This window comes from Salmo salar, chromosome 09, assembly GCF_965601325.2.
Source record: "Salmo salar chromosome 09, fSalSal1, whole genome shotgun sequence".
In the NCBI taxonomy this organism is placed as follows: domain Eukaryota; kingdom Metazoa; phylum Chordata; class Actinopteri; order Salmoniformes; family Salmonidae; genus Salmo; species Salmo salar.
This window is the reverse complement of record NC_138299.1, coordinates 132,486,064-132,504,964: the sequence shown is the minus strand read 5'-3', so window position 1 is coordinate 132,504,964 and position 18,901 is coordinate 132,486,064. Positions and strand designations below refer to the sequence as shown.

Sequence of the window (18,901 nt, the reverse complement as noted above, 5' to 3'; positions counted from 1 at the left end):
CCACTAAGCTACCTGCCGCCACATATAATCATAGATACAGTTTATACTGTTCTGTATAAATAGCCTTTAAGATATATGTAAACAGACCATAAATGTATAAATGTTTGTTTTCTTGGAAAGATGAAAGTGCTATTATACACTGCTCAAAAAAATAAAGGGAACACAAAAATAACACATCCTAGATCTGAATGAATGAAATAATCTTATTAAATACTTTTTTCTTTACATAGTTGAATGTGCTGACAACAAAATCACACAAATAATCTATGGAAATCCAATTTATCAACCCATGGAGGTCTGGATTTGGAGTCACACTCAAAATTAAAGTGGAAAACCACACTACAGGCTGATCCAGGCTGATGTCCTTAAAACAAGTCAAAATGAGGCTCAGTAGTGTGTGTGGCCTCCACGTGCCTGTATGACCTCCCTACAACGCCTGGGCATGCTCCTGATGAGGTGGCGGATGGTCTCCTGAGGGATCTCCTCCCAGACCTGGACTAAAGCATCCGCCAACTCCTGGACAGTCTGTGGTGCAACGTGGCGTTGGTGGATGGAGCGAGACATGATGTCCCAGATGTGCTCAATTAGATTCAGGTCTGGGGAACGGGCGGGCCAGTCCATAGCATCAATGCCTTCCTCTTGCAGGAACTGCTGACACACTCCAGCCACATGAGGTCTAGCATTGTCTTGCATTAGGAGGAACCCAGGGGCAACCGCACCAGCATATGGTCTCACAAGGGGTCTGAGGATCTCATCTCGGTACCTAATGGCAGTCAGGCTACCTCTGGCGAGCACGTGGAGGGCTGTGCGGCCCCCCAAAGAAATGCCACCCCCCACCATGACTGACCCACCGCCAAACCGGTCATGCTGGAGGATGTTGCATGCAGCAGAACGTTCTCCACGGCATCTCCAGACTCTGTCACATCTGTCACATGTGCTCAGTGTGAACCTGCTTTAATCTGTGAAGAGCACAGGGCGCCAGTGGCGAATTTGCCAATCTTGGTGTTCTCTGGCAAATGCCAAACGTCCTGCACGGTGTTGGGCTGTAAGCACAACCCCCACCTGTGGACGTCGGGCCCTCATGGAGTCTGTTTCTGACCATTTGAGCAGACTCATGCACATTTGTGGCCTGCTGGAGGTCATTTTGCAGGGCTCTGGCAGTGCTCCTCCTGCTCCTCATTGCACAAAGGCGGAGGTAGCAGTCCTGCTGCTGGGTTGTTGCCCTCCTACGGCCTCCTCCACGTCTCCTGATGTACTGGCCTGTCTCCTGGTAGCGCCTCCATGCTCTGGACACTACGCTGACAGACACAGCAAACCTTCTTGCCACAGCTCGCATTGATGTGCCATCCTGGATGAGCTGCACTACCTGAGCCACTTGTGTGGATTGTAGACTCCGTCTCATGCTACCACTAGAGTGAAAGCACCGCCAGCATTCTAAAGTGACCAAAACATCAGCCAGGAAGCATAGGAACTGAGAAGTGGTCTGTGGTCACCACCTGCAGAACCACTCCTTTATTGGGGGTGTCTTGCTAATTGCCTATAATTTCCACCTGTTGTCTATTCCATTTGCACAACAGCATGTGAAATTTATTGTCAATCAGTGTTGCTTCCTAAGTGGACAGTTTGATTTCACAGAAGTGTGATTGACTTGGAGTTACATTGTGTTGTTTAAGTGTTCCCTTTATTTTTTTGAGCAGTGTATGATACAATATCAGTAGCCTACTTGTCACATTTACAACTTTTCTAAGTCCTATCATTAACTGATTTCAGACAGTGTAAGGCTGTGGATTGACTACATTGTTCAAATGGAATGTTGGCATATTATAAGATAATAAAAAAATGTATGGAATCGTTCCTCTGGCTAGCTTGCTAACAAACATACAGTGCAGATAAATTCTTCAAATTCATTATTTTCATTATCTTATTGCTGCACTGGCAAACCATGGTTGACCATCTCCCGGACCAAAATGGCTGACCTTTATCTCACCATAAGGTGGGAAGGTCCATTCTATTATTCTAATTACTAATTCTATGGGGGCGATCTCCAGGGGGTCTCCCCAATTTGTTGTTTTTTATTGGGGGGCTGTGGGGTGTGTGGTAGCTAGTTATATCTAAAAAGCAGAGGGCTCACCTTTATAAAAAAGAGGACTCATCTTTATATCTGTGCCATTATAGCATCTGTGACAACATCGGCAGCGCCATTGAGGCAACAACCAATAGGAATCCCCACCCAAAAAATCGGGCCATTTGTGTGGGGAGAAATGGAGGGAAACGTCCCCAAGTGGTGATAGCTCTCAGGCACATCATCACACTCAATAAGTAATACCCAAGGATATACAGTACTAGATCAGAGCTAAGTGTTGTTGGTGTAGGCTAAGTGGCTTTGCCTGGAGGTTGATGAATGTAGGCCATTATTTCTGCATGGTGCTTGATGCGGCCACCAACTACTTTCTGCTAGGGATTTTGTGTGTGATTTGAGTAAGTCTTCAAGAGTAAGTCTTCCAGAGTAAATCCCTCCAGTGAACTCAGAGAGTGGTTCTGTTTAGCATACAGTACCAGTCAAAAGTTTGGACACACCTACTCATAACAGGGGTTTTCTTTATTTGTACTATTTTCTACATTGTAGAATAATCGTGGACATCAAATCTATGAAATAACACATATGGAATCATGTATTAACCAAAAAAGTGTAAAAATCTATTTTATATTTTTCAAAGCAGCCTTGATGACAGCTTTGCACACTCTTAGCATTCTCTCAACCAGCTTCATGAGGTAGTCACCTGGAATGCATTTCAATTAGTATTATTATTTTTAAAATGTAACCTTTATTTAACAAGGCAAGCCGGTACAAATTGTTATTTATAATGATGGCCTACCGGGGAACAGGGGCAGAACGATAGATTTTTACCTTGTCACCTCTGGGATTCAATCCAGCAACCATTCGGTTACTGGCCCAAAACTCTAACCACTAGGCTACCTGCCGTTCCAATTAACAGCTGTGCCTTGTTAAAAGTTAATTTGTGGAATTTTGTTCCTTCTTAATACATTTGAGCCAATTTCATAACAGCTCAAATAAGCAAATCATTACTTTAAGACATGAAGTTCAATCAATCCGAAAATGTCAAGAACTTTGAAAGTTTCTTCAAGTGCAGTCGCAAAAACCATACAGCGCTATGATGAAACTGGCTCACATGAGGACCGCCACAGGAATGGAAGACCCAGAGTTTTCTCTGCTGCAGAGGATTAGTTCATTAGAGTTAACTGCATCTCAGATTGCAGCCCAAATAAATGCTTCATGGAGTTCAAGTAACAGACACATCTCAACATCAATTGTTCAGAGGAGACTGTGTGAATCAGGCCTTCATGGTCGAATTGCTGCAAAGAAACCACTACTAAAGGACACCAATTAGAAGAAGAGACTTGCTTGGGCCAACAAACATGAGCAATGGACATTAGACTGGTGGAAATCTGTCCTTTTGGTCTGATGAGTCCAAATTTGAGATTTTTGTTTTCAACCGCCGTGTCTTTGTGAGACACAGAGTAGGTGAACAGATGATCTCCGCATGTGTGGTTCCCACCATGAAGCATTGAGGAGGTGTGATGGCGTCGGGGTGCTTTGCTGGTGACACAGTTGGTGATTTATTTAGAATTCAAGGCACACTTAACCAGCATGGCTACCACAGCATTCTTCAGCAATATGCCATCCCATTTGGTTTGTGCTTAGTGGAACTATAATTTGTTTTTCAACAGGACAATGACCCAACACATCTCCAGGCCGTGTAAGGGCTATTTGACCAAGAAGAAGAGTGATGGAGTGCTGCATCAGATGACCTGACCTCCACAATCACCTGACTTCAACCCAATTGAGATGGTTTGGGATGAGTTGGACCGCAGAGTGAAGGAAAAGCAGGCAACAAATGTTGTGCATATGTGGGAAATCCTTCAAGACTGTTGGAAAAGCATTCCTCAGGCAACTGGTTGAGAGAATGCCAAGAGTGTGCAAAGCTGTCATCAAGGCAAAGTGTGTCTACTTTGAAGAATCTCAAATATAAAATATATTTTGATTTGTTTAACACTTTTTTGGCTACGACATGATTACATATGTGTTATTTCATAGTATTGATGTAACGGGCATCATATAAAGGGGACCAAGGCACAGCGTGTTGAGTGCTCATCTTGAAGTTTAATGAAAAATCGAACATGTTACAAAATAAACAAAATGACCGCCGACAGTTCTGCCAGGTACTTAAACGAAACAGGAAACAACTACCCACGAAAACAAAGGGAAAAACAGGCTGCCTAAGTATGGCTTCCAATCAGAGACAACGATAGACAGCTGCCTCTGATTGGAAACCATACCCGGCCAAAACATAGAAAAACAAAACATAGAATGCCCACCCACCTATCACACCCTGACCTAACTAAACAGAGAAAACACAGCTCTCCTAGGTCAGAGCATGACTGTTGATGTCTTCACTATTAGTCTACAATGTAGAAAATAGTACAAATAAAGAAAAACTCTTGAATGAGTAGGTGTCCAAACTTTTGAATGGTACTGTATATGCCTATTAAGACCCATAGACAATGGCAAACCAAGAACCAGAAAAGTAAAGCCCTGTTTGAGAGAGAAACAGTGTGAGTTACAAATGGCACCCTATTCCTTAGATAGTACACTACATTTGACCAGAACCCAATGCACTATATTGGGAATATGTCTGGTCCAGTGGTGATTTTAGCATGTTCATCTTAGTGGGGCAAACAAACAAAAAAATCTGTATGCCAGAAAAGCCACTACACAACACACAATACACCTCTTCAGCGTCTCATCCCGTCAGCGGGATCAAAATCCAGCGAAAAATCATATCGCCAATTAGCATTAAAAAAAATCATAATAAAAAAAAAAAAATATTAATATATATATATTTTTTTTATAGATACACCTCTCCTGAATCGACCCACGTCGTCCGATTTCAAAAAGGTTTCACAGGAAAAGCAAATCATTAGATTATGTTAGATGAGTCCATCGTAAAAAGCAGCAACATAGCCATTTTCCGACCAACCACTTGCATCACATATAACCAAAAAACAGCTAAATGCAGCACTAACCTTTTACAAACTTCATCAGATGACACACCTAAGACATCATGTTACACAATGCATGCATTCTTTTGTTCAATAAAGGTCATATTTATATATAAAAACAGCATTTTACATCGGCGTCTGACGTTGACTAACGAATTTCCCCTCAAATGCGTCCCGGGAAACAATGCTACAATTCCCTAAATTACTATCCTATAACGATTTTTTAAATTTATATTGTCAATCTAACATTTATAGATGAATATCTCTTGAGAACACCTGTCATACCAGATTTTAAATTAACTTTACTGGGTAATCACACTTTGCGATAAAAGGAGATGCGATACTCAGAAAATGAGCTAATATACAGAGCTCGGCGCCATCTTGGAACAATCGCATGTCACATCTCATCTTGTATAATATTGTCAATAATCGCCTACCTTTAGTTGTCTTCATCAGAAAGAATCCCAGGTCCACAACAGATGTATTTTCGGTCGAAAAAGTCCATACTTCACGTTCCATTAGCCTGCTGTTGGTAGCGCGTCCTTGGGCTCTCTCCAAATTCTCCGATGTGCGCAGGGCTGAAGTTTCGGATAAAATGATTCTCCCGCCTGTAGGTTCGTTCAAACATGTCAAATGTTGTAAAACATTAATCTTCAGGGCCTGTAACACCAAGAGAGCCAATAAGATTCGAGGGGGATGATTTAATTGTCTTTCAAACCGTTTCCAAAGGTGGGGGTAGACATGGCCGCCGGCGTCATAATGGTGATGGCCCATCCCCTGTGACCAATTTCCAATGAGTCTCATTCACTGAGTTTCGACTGTATAAGGCTCAAACCACTGTGAAAAGACTGGCGACATCTAGTGGAAGCAATAGGAAGTGCTCACTGAACCATGGTTAACGGTGTGATTTATAGGGAAAGATGAGAAGTCGAGTCCACAATTCTGAATTCCACTTCCTGTTTCAATCGGTCTCGGGGTTTTGACTGCCATTTGAGTTCTGTTATACTCACAGACACCATTCAAACAGTTTTAGAAACTTTAGGGTGTTTTCTATCCATATATAATACGTATATGCATGCCCTAGCTTCTGAGTTTGATTAGTAGGCTGTTGAAAATGGGAACGATTTTTTTTCAAAATGCGCTGTGGCGCCCCCTATCCTAGGGTATCCTCATTAACTGCACTATAACGGTGACAAACGGCACCCACAAACTGTTAGGGCCTACATTAAGCCTTCTTTTCAGCACCATAGAGTGAATCCTTACCCCTGCTTCATCTGGCTATTAGCGGAGCCTTGTCTGGCAGCGAAACAGTTCATTCAGACTCATTTACTGCTTTTAAAAAAAAACATAGCTGATATGGCTGACTTGCTTCAACAAATGTGGTTTCTACTGACACTTGAGTTGTACAAACTATGGCATAAGGGAACGATGAGCGCAGTGGCGATTTTAGCATGTAAATCTTGGTGGGACAAAAACATTTAAAAGTGGGATGCATGCCAGCAAAGCCACTACACAACAATACATTAATTGCACGGTGACAAATAGTTCCCACGAACCGTTAGGGCCTACATAAAGCTGTCCCAACAGCAAGTATCATGACACTAGGCGAGACCCAAATGCAGACACAGGAGGCAGATGGTTGGAGTTTAAGATGTTTAATAAATCCAAAGGGAATAAGCAAGAGAATGGTCGTGGACAGGCAAAAAGGTCAAAACCAGATCAGAATCCAGGAGGTACAGAGTGGCAGGCAGGCTCGAGGTCAGGGCAGGCAGAATGGTCAGGCAGGTGGGTACAGAGTCCAGAACAGGCAAGGGTCAAAACCAGGAGGACTACAAAAAGGAGAAAAGGCAAAGCAGGAAAACCCACTGGTAGGCTTGGACATACAAGGTGAACTGGCACAGAGAGACAGGAAACACAGGGATAAATACACTGGGGAAAACAAGCGACACCTGGAGGGGGTGGAGACAATAACAAGGACAGGTGAAACAACTCAGGGTGTGACACAGAGTCCCAACATCAGTCCCAACACCTAAATAGCAGCGAAACAGTTCATTCAGCCTAATTTACTCCTTTAAAAAAAACATTGCTGATATGGCTGACTTGCTTAAACAAATGTGGTTTCTACTGACAATTGAGATGTACAAATTATGGCATAAGCGAACGATGAGTGAATAAGAGGCAATTAGACATTTCCATTAAGACATTAATTAATGAGCGAGCTAGGATGGACATTGTTCAGCACTTTTGAAATGTACAGCGACAGAATTCAGGACTTGGGCCGTTCTTACAGTGTTCTCCCTGCACACCAAGTCAGAACCGTAGGATAAATAATGGGGGCATACAAGCAGACAATGAATGATCTTACAATATTCGATGATTACATTTCTCTAAAACAGGTTGTAAGCTACATGTGCACCACCAAGTTAGAACAGTAGGTGAAATTAAAAGGGGAAAATAGACCAAATTATTAGAGTGCGGCACATGGGCTACTAACAGCTTGCTACACAACATACACTTAGTATTACTTTATTAGGTATAGTATACATATCTCCCTGGCATATTACATCATTTATGCAGCAGTATACATGACATTTTTGGACTCACCTTGTTGTGCTGTGCTCACTTGAACAGGAAGGTGGCGCGTGGTCCTTCGTGGGCAAATTTTGTCATCAAACTTTGTCATCAAAGTCAGGTTTTCTCTGGATTTATGATGCTTTCAAGACAACTGGGAACACAGAAAATAACAAGGTCGAAACATGATGACGTCAGTGATCTTCAGGTTGTAGCTCTAGAAAGAGTCCCGAGTTCCGGATTTACAATTCCAAGTTTGATGACCGTTCAAAATGTATTTTCCCAGTTGGAGCTCGTTTTTTTCCCCAGAGTTCCCAGAGTTCCCAGTTGTCTTGAACTCATTGAAGTCAGATTTCGCAGTTCAGAGTTAACAGTTGTTTTGTGTGTGGCACAAATCATGCTTCATTGACAGCATGGCCAATGTTGATTGTTTATCATTTTAAGCTTGGACAAGCGACCCTTAATCCCAGACAGGGGACCACTCAGACACTCCACTGAATAGCAGGCTAGTGATTGCTTTGCAATGCTTCCAAACCACTCATTGTTGAATTTGCGATTTCCAACTTGTTGTGTATTGTTTATGTCCAATTGCTGATGAGCACCAATACGTTTTATCTATATTTTCTCTTCATGATTTATCTTCATTTGACAAGGATTAAAAAGGATTTGCTAGTATATTGTCGACTTGATTCTTGATAGTGACTGTTAGCTTTGACTGCTAGACTTTGAAAGTATGATGTTGACATGATCACTACAATAAAAAACATGGGCTGGCGCACACCCAGAGAAAATTATTTTAAGTAGAGGTGCTGACTAAAGGCGAATAAACTATAAGCTATAAAGAGAGTCGCACACTCTATATATAAACTCCCAGTAATTTTTTGGGGTAAGTCACCAATGTTTCGGCGTCACTGTGCGTTCATCACTGTGCCTTCATCACTGTGCCTTCTGACATGATCAGTCCAATCAAGCTACAGGAAGATATATTGTGATTTGACGTCATTTTATCTGTGACCAATTCCCTTGAGCCTTCTTGGATGGACATTTCTAATGTAACTCTATGGCAGCACCCAAGGGGCTTGAAGTTTTGAGCTCTCCCCTGTGCTCTACTGCGGTGACATAGTGTCCCATGAGTGACAGAACACTGAGCCAATCATGGCACAACTAGAGAACATACCAACACCTACGCTCCATATTTTCCGCTGGCTGCTCCACCATCACAGAAAGAACTGAGCTAGGCTGAAATACCTTCGTTTTGGAGCTGCCATACTTTTTTTTTGCTAAAAATGTTGGTCTCAAAACAGTTGGGACTCTGCCCCACCTGCCCTGAATGACGGGTCGCCACTGGTATGGTCAAAGGTAGTGCACAGTATAGGGAATATGGTGCTAATATGCAGCCAGGACCTGTTGACACACTTGGCTCAGTTGAGGTGATTTAAAGGGACCTGGGTTAAAATATGCCTGACCATGTAGAACTTTAAACAAACTTAAACACAGTAAAGTATCAGCATTAGTAGGGTTTCAGGGCAAAGTTCGCACACACACTGATGCTATTATACATGATATGAGTATTGAGTCAATGTTTTGTTAAATTGGTGTGTTTGAATGGACGTACTGTATAATGTATTTGTCTTTGGTTGTGTCCCAAATGGAAACAATGGTACCTTGTTTCCTACATAGTGCACTACTACTGACCAGGGCCTGTGCACTATATAGGAAATAGGGTGCTACTTGGGACACAACCTTAGTGATAAAGATGAAAGGGGGCCACTTTTAATTCCGTCTCTGTGCGCTTTGCTTGCCAACCTCTGTATTAGACCATCAACATCTTTATTACTGTACTCTGAAGTCCTGTGTTGCTAGACAGTCTTCTCTTTTCCCAAGGCCCAGGCCTGTATTTGTTCTCTTCCCTAAGGCTCCCAGCTGGCACCTAACTAGCCTGTATTCAGGATTCCCCTTTGGCGTGTTCCAAAGCCCCTGGCAGCAGCACAGCTACGTTGTCCCCCCTATGCTCTCTCCCTCTGCTCTCTCCTTCTGCTCTCCAGACTACAGGGAGGGAGAAACATCTTTGATCAGCTAGGTAGCTCTCTGTTTGTCTAGCAGCTAGTAGAACCCAAACCCCCTATCCCTGCCAGTCAGCCAGTGGGGGAAACCATACGTGTTTTCCACATACCGTTATATATTTAATAGAGCATTTAGTACAAGAATAAGGAACATTGTTCGAGCTATAAAGCCATAGTACTATGCTGAGTTGGTGTGTCGTTTGTGACTTTATGTTGGGCTTAATCTGGCATCATACAGTTAGAGCTATAGTAGAGCTGTAGGACCCAGGCTGGTGGCTGGGCCTGCTAGATCTATTAGGCTGCAGCAGAGTGGTCCTCCAGCTGCAACACACACACACACGACCAGACCAAGACCAGAGCCTGCATTATTTCTGCTGTGGCATTCAAAGAAAGATCCCTGCCTCCTTGAAAAGTCATCCTTTGTTCCTTTGAAAAAACACCTAGAAGTCCTGCCTCAGCTTTGCTATAAAGTAAATCATTATTGCTCGAAAGTACTTCCATGTTGGCAGCGCAATGGAAACCTCTGTGGACTTACATTGTACCTAATATATGGAGCTACCACAGACTCTGCCATTAGTGGATAATTAGTAGTGAAAGCTTTTAAAATCCTGGCCAACTACAGTATAAACCATTGAGATTAGGTCTCTGGTCAAACAGAGTGCACTATGTAGGGAATAGGGTGCCATTTGGGATGGATCATAGGCAACAGATACAGTGAACGGATCCTTGTTGTAAACTGCTTCACTGTCTTAGCAGGCACTCAACTAGATTAAATTACAAGCCATGCAGAGATAAAGACGTAAAGAAAAGGGTTCAGCATGTCAAATTCAATATGTTAACCACAGAATGAGCGAAATAAACAGCAGGCTACAACTTCATAACTCTGCTGTCTACACACAAACGCTGTCACTTAAGAATGCCCTGACTGTAGGTTTTCACCACAGAACTAGAATGAGTTCTGTTTTTCTTTCACTCCAATTCCATGGTCTTCTTCCATCTTCAGTTTGTACTGTGTTTTTGTATGACGGCTCACAATCATGACTGACTGAAATTAGCCTTGGAATCCCATCTGGTGGAGGCAGGCTTCCAGCACCCATGATTAGAGCCAAGCCAGGAGAAGAGAGAGGAGAAAAGAGTGAGGAGATGAGAGGAGAAGAGAGGAGAGAGAGGGCAGACTGCAAGGAGCCCTACTGTTCTCCTCCTTCGCTCTCCGCTCCTCCTGTTCTCCTCTCTTCCCCTCTGCTCTGTTCCCTCACTCACTATGACGCACGCACACACACGCACGCACGCACACATGCACGCACACACACACACGCACGCATGCACGCACACACACACACACACACCACACCACACCACACCACACACCACACACACCACCCTATGGCCGGCGGCACACACATAGGCTACTCACACGTACATGTGTGCAAAGACACGCATACACACATGCATGAATCCCACACGCATGCACACACACACAATACAAGCATGCACAAATCCACGTTCTAAAATACATGGTGTTCAACCTTCCCAAGTTCTCTCACGTCACCCCGCTCCTCCGCACACTCCACTGGCTTCCAGTTGAAGCTCGCATCTGCTACAAGACCATGGTGCTTGCCTACGGAGCTGTGAGGGGAACGGCACCTCCGTACCTTCAGGTTCTGATCAGGCCCTACACCCAAACAAGGGCACTGCGTTCATCCACCTCTGGCCTGCTGGCCCCCCTACCTCTGCGGAAGCACAGTTCCTGCTCAGCCCAGTCAAAACTGTTCGCTGCTCTGGCACCCCAATGGTGGAACAAGCTCCCTCACGACGCCAGGACAGCGGAGTCAATCACCACCTTCCGGAGACACCTGAAACCCCCCCTCTTTAAGGAATAGCTGGGATAGGATAAAGTAATCCTTCTAACCCCCCCCCCCCCCCCCCCCCCAAGAAAAGATATAGATGTACTATTGTAAAGTGGTTGTTCCACTGGATATCATAAGGTGAATGCACCAATTTGTAAGTCGCTCTGGATAAGAGCGTCTGCTAAATGACTTAAATGTAAATGTAAATGTAGTCACTCACAGACACACACATGTAGTACTGTACAGTTCCCTGAATGGTGCAGTACTGCCACTAGGGGGAGTCTGGTAGGCCTCTAGTAATATTCTCCTACAGTAAAAAACAGAATTCCTCAACATGTAATAAAACTTCTGTTTTCATGTTCAGAGTTTTCTAAGAGAACATTAAAGTTGATTTTATTTTCACAGGACAAAATAAATGAGTTATGAATAGGATTGAGTTAAACAGAACCACTGACAACTGGAAATAAAAAAACTAGTCTCCTCTTGTTATGAGAGACAGACAATAATCACTTGTTTGCCAGAAACACATTTAGTGGTTTTGGACTATTCAGCAGACGGTGACAGTCAGCTCATTCAAACATCCCACATTGCTTCATAGGGTCTCACAACAAATTACAAGTCATCAGCAGTTGGGAGATACCCTGCCAAAACTGTGTTATCTATAATGCGAAACAGTTTTGTCATCCCAGTTGGCACCCTATTCCCTATATGGGCCCATGGGGCTCTGGTCGAAAGTAGTGCAGGGAATAGGGTGCCATTTGGGACACAACGTGTGTAATTGCTCCATTTCACAGTATCTCTTCTTCAGTGTTTTAGAAATGATCTTTTTGTGTGGCAATCCATATCATCCTCACTCTCACTGTTACACTTTGTGGTTGTTCAAATGTAGTGCTCTCTTGGCTGTTATGTCTTAAATCATCAGAGAACTACAGAGAGAGACAGGACGTATTGTTAAGGATGTCCCCCTGAACAGTTCACTGTACTATCAAAAGTTATTTCTGGCCCTTAGACAGACCTCTGTTAAGTATACATTAGAATATATCTGACGACTTTCCACAATTTCTAACTTCCACTTATCCACCTTTTATGTCAAGAAATGTTCAGCTCAGAAACAGAGATTTGGCCCATTTTTACCTTCCATGCACTTTATTTAACAATATTTATTTAAAGTATTATCTTTTTTATTCCAGACAGAGCCACCATGGAGTTAACCATTGAGTCTTGTAAAAAGGTTAGACCCATCACAAAGACTAAGGCAAAAGCAAAAATGTGCTCTCAATATCCACCAAATTTATGGACTCAGAATCACTTGTGTGTAGTGAAATATAGGTTACAGGAGCCAAGAAGACACTTTCACTTCTGACATAATTACCTGATTTGCCAAAGGTGTAATTTATGAAAGGCGGCTGACCGACATTTCAGAAGTTTCATGAACCATTTTAAGGGCATACTGTATATCACAGGGAAATGGCAGGAGTTTTACGCCTCTCAAAACAAAAGGATAAAGTAGAGTGTTTTCCTCTCTGATGCTATAACACAGCTTTACTTTTCTGGGCCCTGGTTTACTCTCCACACATTGACCTGGGAAGGACATTCCTCAAGTTAACATCCCAATAGAAATATGGGCTCAGGGACAACTCAATATTGTAAAGAGCTTTTCAAACACGTCACTCTATAAGAGCTCACACACACACACACACACACACACACACACACACACACACACACACACACACACACACACACACACACACACACACACACACACACACACACACACACACACACACACACACAGTAGCTCCAGAGGGTAGTGTTACAGACCAGAGAGCCTGGCTGCATTTGGACCTGTCTCTCTGATTAGAACTAAATGTTGAGACCATAAACCGTCTCCCTCTGTGGTTCTAACGTACGCCTGCGGGAGATCTGGCTTCAAATACTATTCAAAATCATTTCAAATACTTTATCTTCACTTGATTGAGCTTGCCTGTCTTACTGGACCAATATAATTGTACCAGAATTGCAAACCATGCCCACCTGCCATTCAAGGCAGGCTAGAGCAAACACTCAAAGTATTTGAAAGATTTCAACCCAGGTGGTCTTGTCTGTGGTCTGGACAGTTCTCAAAAGAGGGTTCTCTGTTATGCCAAAGGAACTTATTAGATGACTGGAGGGAGGGGATGAAAATGGCGTGATGCAAGGGATCTATTATATGCACTGGTTGGGACCCCAGTCTGAAGCATTTTGCTTCATTTTTACACAGCTCACCAAATGGACTGAAAAAGCCTGTCCCCTCTCTTTGTTATGCCAATAAAAAGCACTCCGCTTTTGTTGCTGGATCAGGTCATAAGAGGAGCCTGGAATGTTTCCTGATTACATGACCTGACCAGGACAAACAGCCGAGAGGTTTTCTTGGGCTAACTCCTAAAGGGCACCTTGACTCTGGCACCTTGACTTTGTTCAAAAGAAGTGGACTGTGTAGGGAATATTGTGCCAAATGGGACGCACACATTGTCAGGAAGTAACGATCAGTACACTACACTAACATATTTCCCACCTCTCTGTGTCCCTCTCAGGTTTAGGAAGAAGCCTTCAGAATGAAGACCGAGGCCAAGGGTTTGGGGCGGTCTGTGTCGAGGTCACTGCAGGGTGATGGCCGGTGGAGCCGAGAGGTCCTGCTGCTGGCCTACATCCTCCTGGAGCTGATCGCCGTCCACTCCTCCACCGTCCTGGGAAACCTGGAGCTCCAGCTGGACGAGGAACAGCCTGCCGGGACCATCGTAGGGGACATCAGCGCTGGGTTACCGCCTGGAGTCACCGCAAGTCTTTACTTCATTTCAGACCACGAGGGCACCGGGGTGGGGAGTGACCTGGACATAGATGAGAGCACGGGCATCATCAAGACAGCCAAGGTGTTGGACCATGAGCTGAGGGACCGGTACAACTTCATTGCAGTGACTATGACGGGCGTGACCGTTGAAGTGACCATCACAGTGAATGACATCAATGACCACGCTCCCACATTCCCCCGGAGGAGAGCGGCATTCAAGATCCCGGAGATGACGGCGGTGGGAACCAGGTTCCCCCTAGAGCCAGCAATGGACGGGGACAAGGGCCAACTGACTACCCAGGGATACCTCATCAAAGATGGGAACCCCGGCCAGGCTTTCCTCCTGGAGACCCGGAGAGGATCCAACCAGGTTCTCTATCTGGACCTGGTGGTCAACACTCTTCTGGACAGCGAGACCAGACCATCTTATACGTTATCCTTGGAGGCGTTCGATGGAGGCTCCCCTAAGAGGACTGGTCAGATGGTGCTAGATGTGACGGTTCAGGATATCAACGACAATGCTCCAGTCTTCAACCAGAGTCGCTACCACGCCATTATCTCAGAGAATCTGCAGCCGGGTAGCAACATCCTCCAAGTCTTTGCCTCTGACGTCGACCAGGGAGACAACGGTCTGGTTCTGTACGAGATCAACCGCAGGCAGAGCGACCCGGAGCGCTACTTCGTCATCGACTCTCGTACGGGTGTCATCACGCTCAACAAGCCGCTGGACTTTGAGATGCGGAGGGTCCACGAGCTTGTGGTCCAGGCGAGGGATAACGCCACGCAGCCCGAGGTTACCAACGCCTTCGTCACAATCCACGTCCGGGACTACAATGACAACCAGCCCACCATGACCATCATCTTCCTCAGCGAAGACGGCTCCCCACAGATCTCCGAGGGCGCCCAGCCTGGCCAGTACGTCGCACGCATCTCCGTCACCGACCCGGACTACGGAGAATACGCCAATGTCAACGTCTCCTTGGAAGGAGGGGACGGAAAGTTTGCCCTGACCACCAAGGACAACATCATCTACCTGATGTGTGTGGACCAGATCCTGGACCGAGAGGAGAGGGACACATACGAACTCAGGGTGATGGCTACAGACGCAGGCACCCCTCCTCTCAGGGCTGAGTCTTCCTTTACGATACAGGTCACTGATGTCAACGACAACCCTCCTCTGTTTGATCAGCAGCAGTACACACAGGTCATACCTGAGGTGGTGTTCCCAGGGAGCTTCATATTGCAGGTCACGGCTAGAGACAAAGACCAGGGGCCCAATGGAGACATCACATACAGCCTCCTCCAGGATGGCCAGGCCGGCCAGGATGAGAACCAGGCCCAGTGGTTCACCATAGACCCAGTAACAGGGATCATCACCACGCTCTCCCAGCTGGATTACGAGTCACAGCCCAGGCCGAATGTGACAGTGGTGGCTACAGATAGAGGGAGGCCTTCCCTGTCCTCCACAGCTCTGGTCCATGTGGTACTGCAGGATATTAACGACAACGAACCTGTGTTCGGTACCAACTTCTACAACGTATCGATCAAGGAGAACACGGCCGCTGGGACCTGCATACTAGAGGTAGGACATTGTCTATTCTGTTCTTCTAGTCAACCTGTCGAGAGGTGAATCTTGCATTAGAGAGTTTACATTTTTTTAGTTGCTACTACTACAAGTCTTGAAAGACTTACCTGCAGCATTTTGTTCATGTGTAGTCAGATATCTGTAACTTGCATGTATGCAAGCTGCTAGGTTTTTGGTATGCGAACTGGGAAATACCAAATGCCAAATGAAGACTACATTGGAAAGAGAACTACCATTGGGGTTTGAGAGGGGTCTGAAGTTCTGAAATCATTTCGAAGGGATATGGAGAGACCATTACCTAGAGGAGAAATACAGTGCATTCGGAAAGTATTCAGACCCCTTCCCTTTTTCCACATTTAGTTAAGTTACAGCCTTATTCTAAAAATGTATTCAAAAAAATTTCCCTCACCAATCTACACACAATACCCCATAATGACAAAGCGAAAGCAGGTTTTTAGATTTTTTTGCAAATGTATTAAAAATCAAAAACAGAAATATCTTATTTACATAAGTATTCAGACCCTTTGCTATGAGACTCGAAATTGAGCTCAGGTGCGTCCTGTTTCCAGTGATCATCCTTGAGATGTTTCTACAACTTGATTGGATTCCACCTGTGGTAAATTCAATTGATTGGACGTGATTTGGAAAGGCACACACCTGTCTATATAAGGTGTCACAGTTGACAGTGCATGTCAGAGCAAAAACCAAGCCATGAGGTTGAAGGAATTGACTATAGAGCTCCAAGACAGGATTGTGTTGAGGCACAGATCTGGGGAAGGGTACCAAAACATTTCTGCAGCAATGAAAGTCCCCAAGAACACAGTGGCCTCCGTCATTCTTAAATGGACGAAGTTTGGAACCACGAAGACTCTTCCTAGAGCTGGCCGCCCGGCCAAACTGAGCAATCGGGGGAGAAGGGTCTTGGTCAGGGATGTGACCAAGAACCTAATGATCACTCTGACAGAGCTCCAGAGTTCCTCTGTGGAAACGGGAGAACCTTCCAGAAGGACAACCATCTCTGCAGCACTCTACCAATCAGGCCTTTATGGTAGAGTGACCAGAAGGAAGCCACTCATCAATGAATGGCACATGACAGCCCTATTGGAGTTTCCCCGAAGGCACCTAAAGGACTCACAGACCATGAGAAACAAGATTCTCTGGTCTGATGAAACCAAGATTGAACTCTTTGGCCTGAATGCCAAGCGGAAACCTGGCACCTTCCCTACGGTGAAGTATGGTGGTGGCAGCATCATGCTGTGGGGATGTTTTTCAGCGGCAGGGACTGGGAGACTAGTCAGGATCAAGGGAAAGATAAACGGCTCAAAGTACAGTGAGATCCTTGATGAAAACTTGTTCCAGAGCGCTCAAGACATCAGACTGGTGCGAAGATTCACCTTCCAACAGGACAACGACCCTAATCACACAGCCAAGACAACACAGGAGTGGCTTCAGGACAAGCCCAGACTTGAACCCGATCGAACATCTCTGGAGAGACTTGAAAATAGCTGTGCAGCAACGCTCCCCATCCAACATGACAGAGCATGAGAGGATCTGCAGAGAAGAATGAGAGAAACTCCCCAAATACAGGTGTGCCAACCTTGTTGCGTCCTACCCAAGAAGACTCAAGGCTGTAATCACTGCCAAAGATGCTTCAAAAAAGTACTGAGTAAAGGGTCTGAATACTTATGTACATGTGATATATATATATTTTTAAATACATTTGCAAGAAAATCTAAAAACCTGGGGGTTATTGTGTGTATATTTAAAGAACAATATCCATTTTAGAATAAGTCTATAACCTAACAAAATGTGTCAAGGGGTCTGAATACTTTCCGAATGCAATGTACTACACAGATGGATAAGGGATATGTTGGATTTTGCTGCTGTATTGTCAGGCATTAAGTGTTATTTTAACGTTCAAGCTGTTTAGATTGGATTGTAGAGGATAAGAGAGTTTAGAGTGGAGAAAGTGAAGTGAGGGGGTTTAGGTTGGAGAAAGGCTAAGGATGTGTCCCAAATAGCACCCTATTCCCTATTTATAGTGCACTACACATAGTGCCCTACATAGGTAATAGGGTGCCATTTGGGATACAACCTAAGGGAGGCGTTTACCTGGTGTCTGCAGAGCTGGAGGATCTCTTCTTTTCTGGCTGTCCTCTCCTTCACCTCTCCAAGGTTTCCAAGGTAACTGGGACAGTGCAAAGCCCCTCTGACAGCTGAAGACAAAAGAGGTTTCCACTTTATTCACCTAATTCAGCTGCAGGATGATATGGTAGGGCTTTATCTGACAAAAAGACATGTCACATGTCAAAGACACCTTAAGCAAAAATGGGTATGGTATACAAAAAAGAAGCAAACCATTGACAAACCACAGGCCCGTTAAATTCGCTACAGGGCCTCCAGGCCAGTTCCCGCTGCGGGCTCAAAACCGTAATTACGCCTCATTAAGAGATATCATTTTCTCATGTTGTTGTTGTGTCAGTTATGAGAAAAAGACCATTCGTTTTTTTTTCTTCTGCTTTTTATCAGTCGCTGTTTCTTCCAGACTTCAAAGCTGCTGCTGCTGCCGCAATCAGACCCTGTAACATACAGGAGCGCTGGAGGAAAGAGGGAACTGTTTCTAGAGACCAGTATTACAGTTAGAGTTTCATTTCATTCCTGTTTCACGAGCATCTGTGTGCCTGAGATGGGGATGGGGCTGAGACAGCCAGGGTTTGGATCAGTTGGGGTTGGGTTTAGGGGAGAGGGGTTGGAGGATGGGGCTGAGACGGCCAGGGTTTGGATGAGTTGGGGTTGGGTTTAGGGGAGAGGGGTTGGAGGATGGGGCTGAGACGGCCAGGGTTTGGATGAGTTGGGGTTGAGTTTAGGGGAGAGGGGTTGGAGGATGGGGCTGAGACGGCCAGGGTTTGGATGAGTTGGGGTT

General features: G+C 44.8%; 1 protein-coding gene across 1 annotated transcript in view; it reads left to right on the top strand.

The window, feature by feature from the left end:
* The window catches only part of LOC106612868 (protocadherin-16), a 196,225-nt gene that overhangs the window by 13,162 nt on the left and 164,162 nt on the right, over positions 1 to 18,901 (top strand). The window contains exon 2 of the mRNA XM_045724531.2: positions 14,140 to 15,975. Within this exon, the coding sequence (XP_045580487.2) occupies positions 14,161 to 15,975 (1,815 nt within the window). The 5' untranslated portion in view covers positions 14,140 to 14,160. The remainder of the gene's footprint in view (positions 1 to 14,139; positions 15,976 to 18,901) is intronic.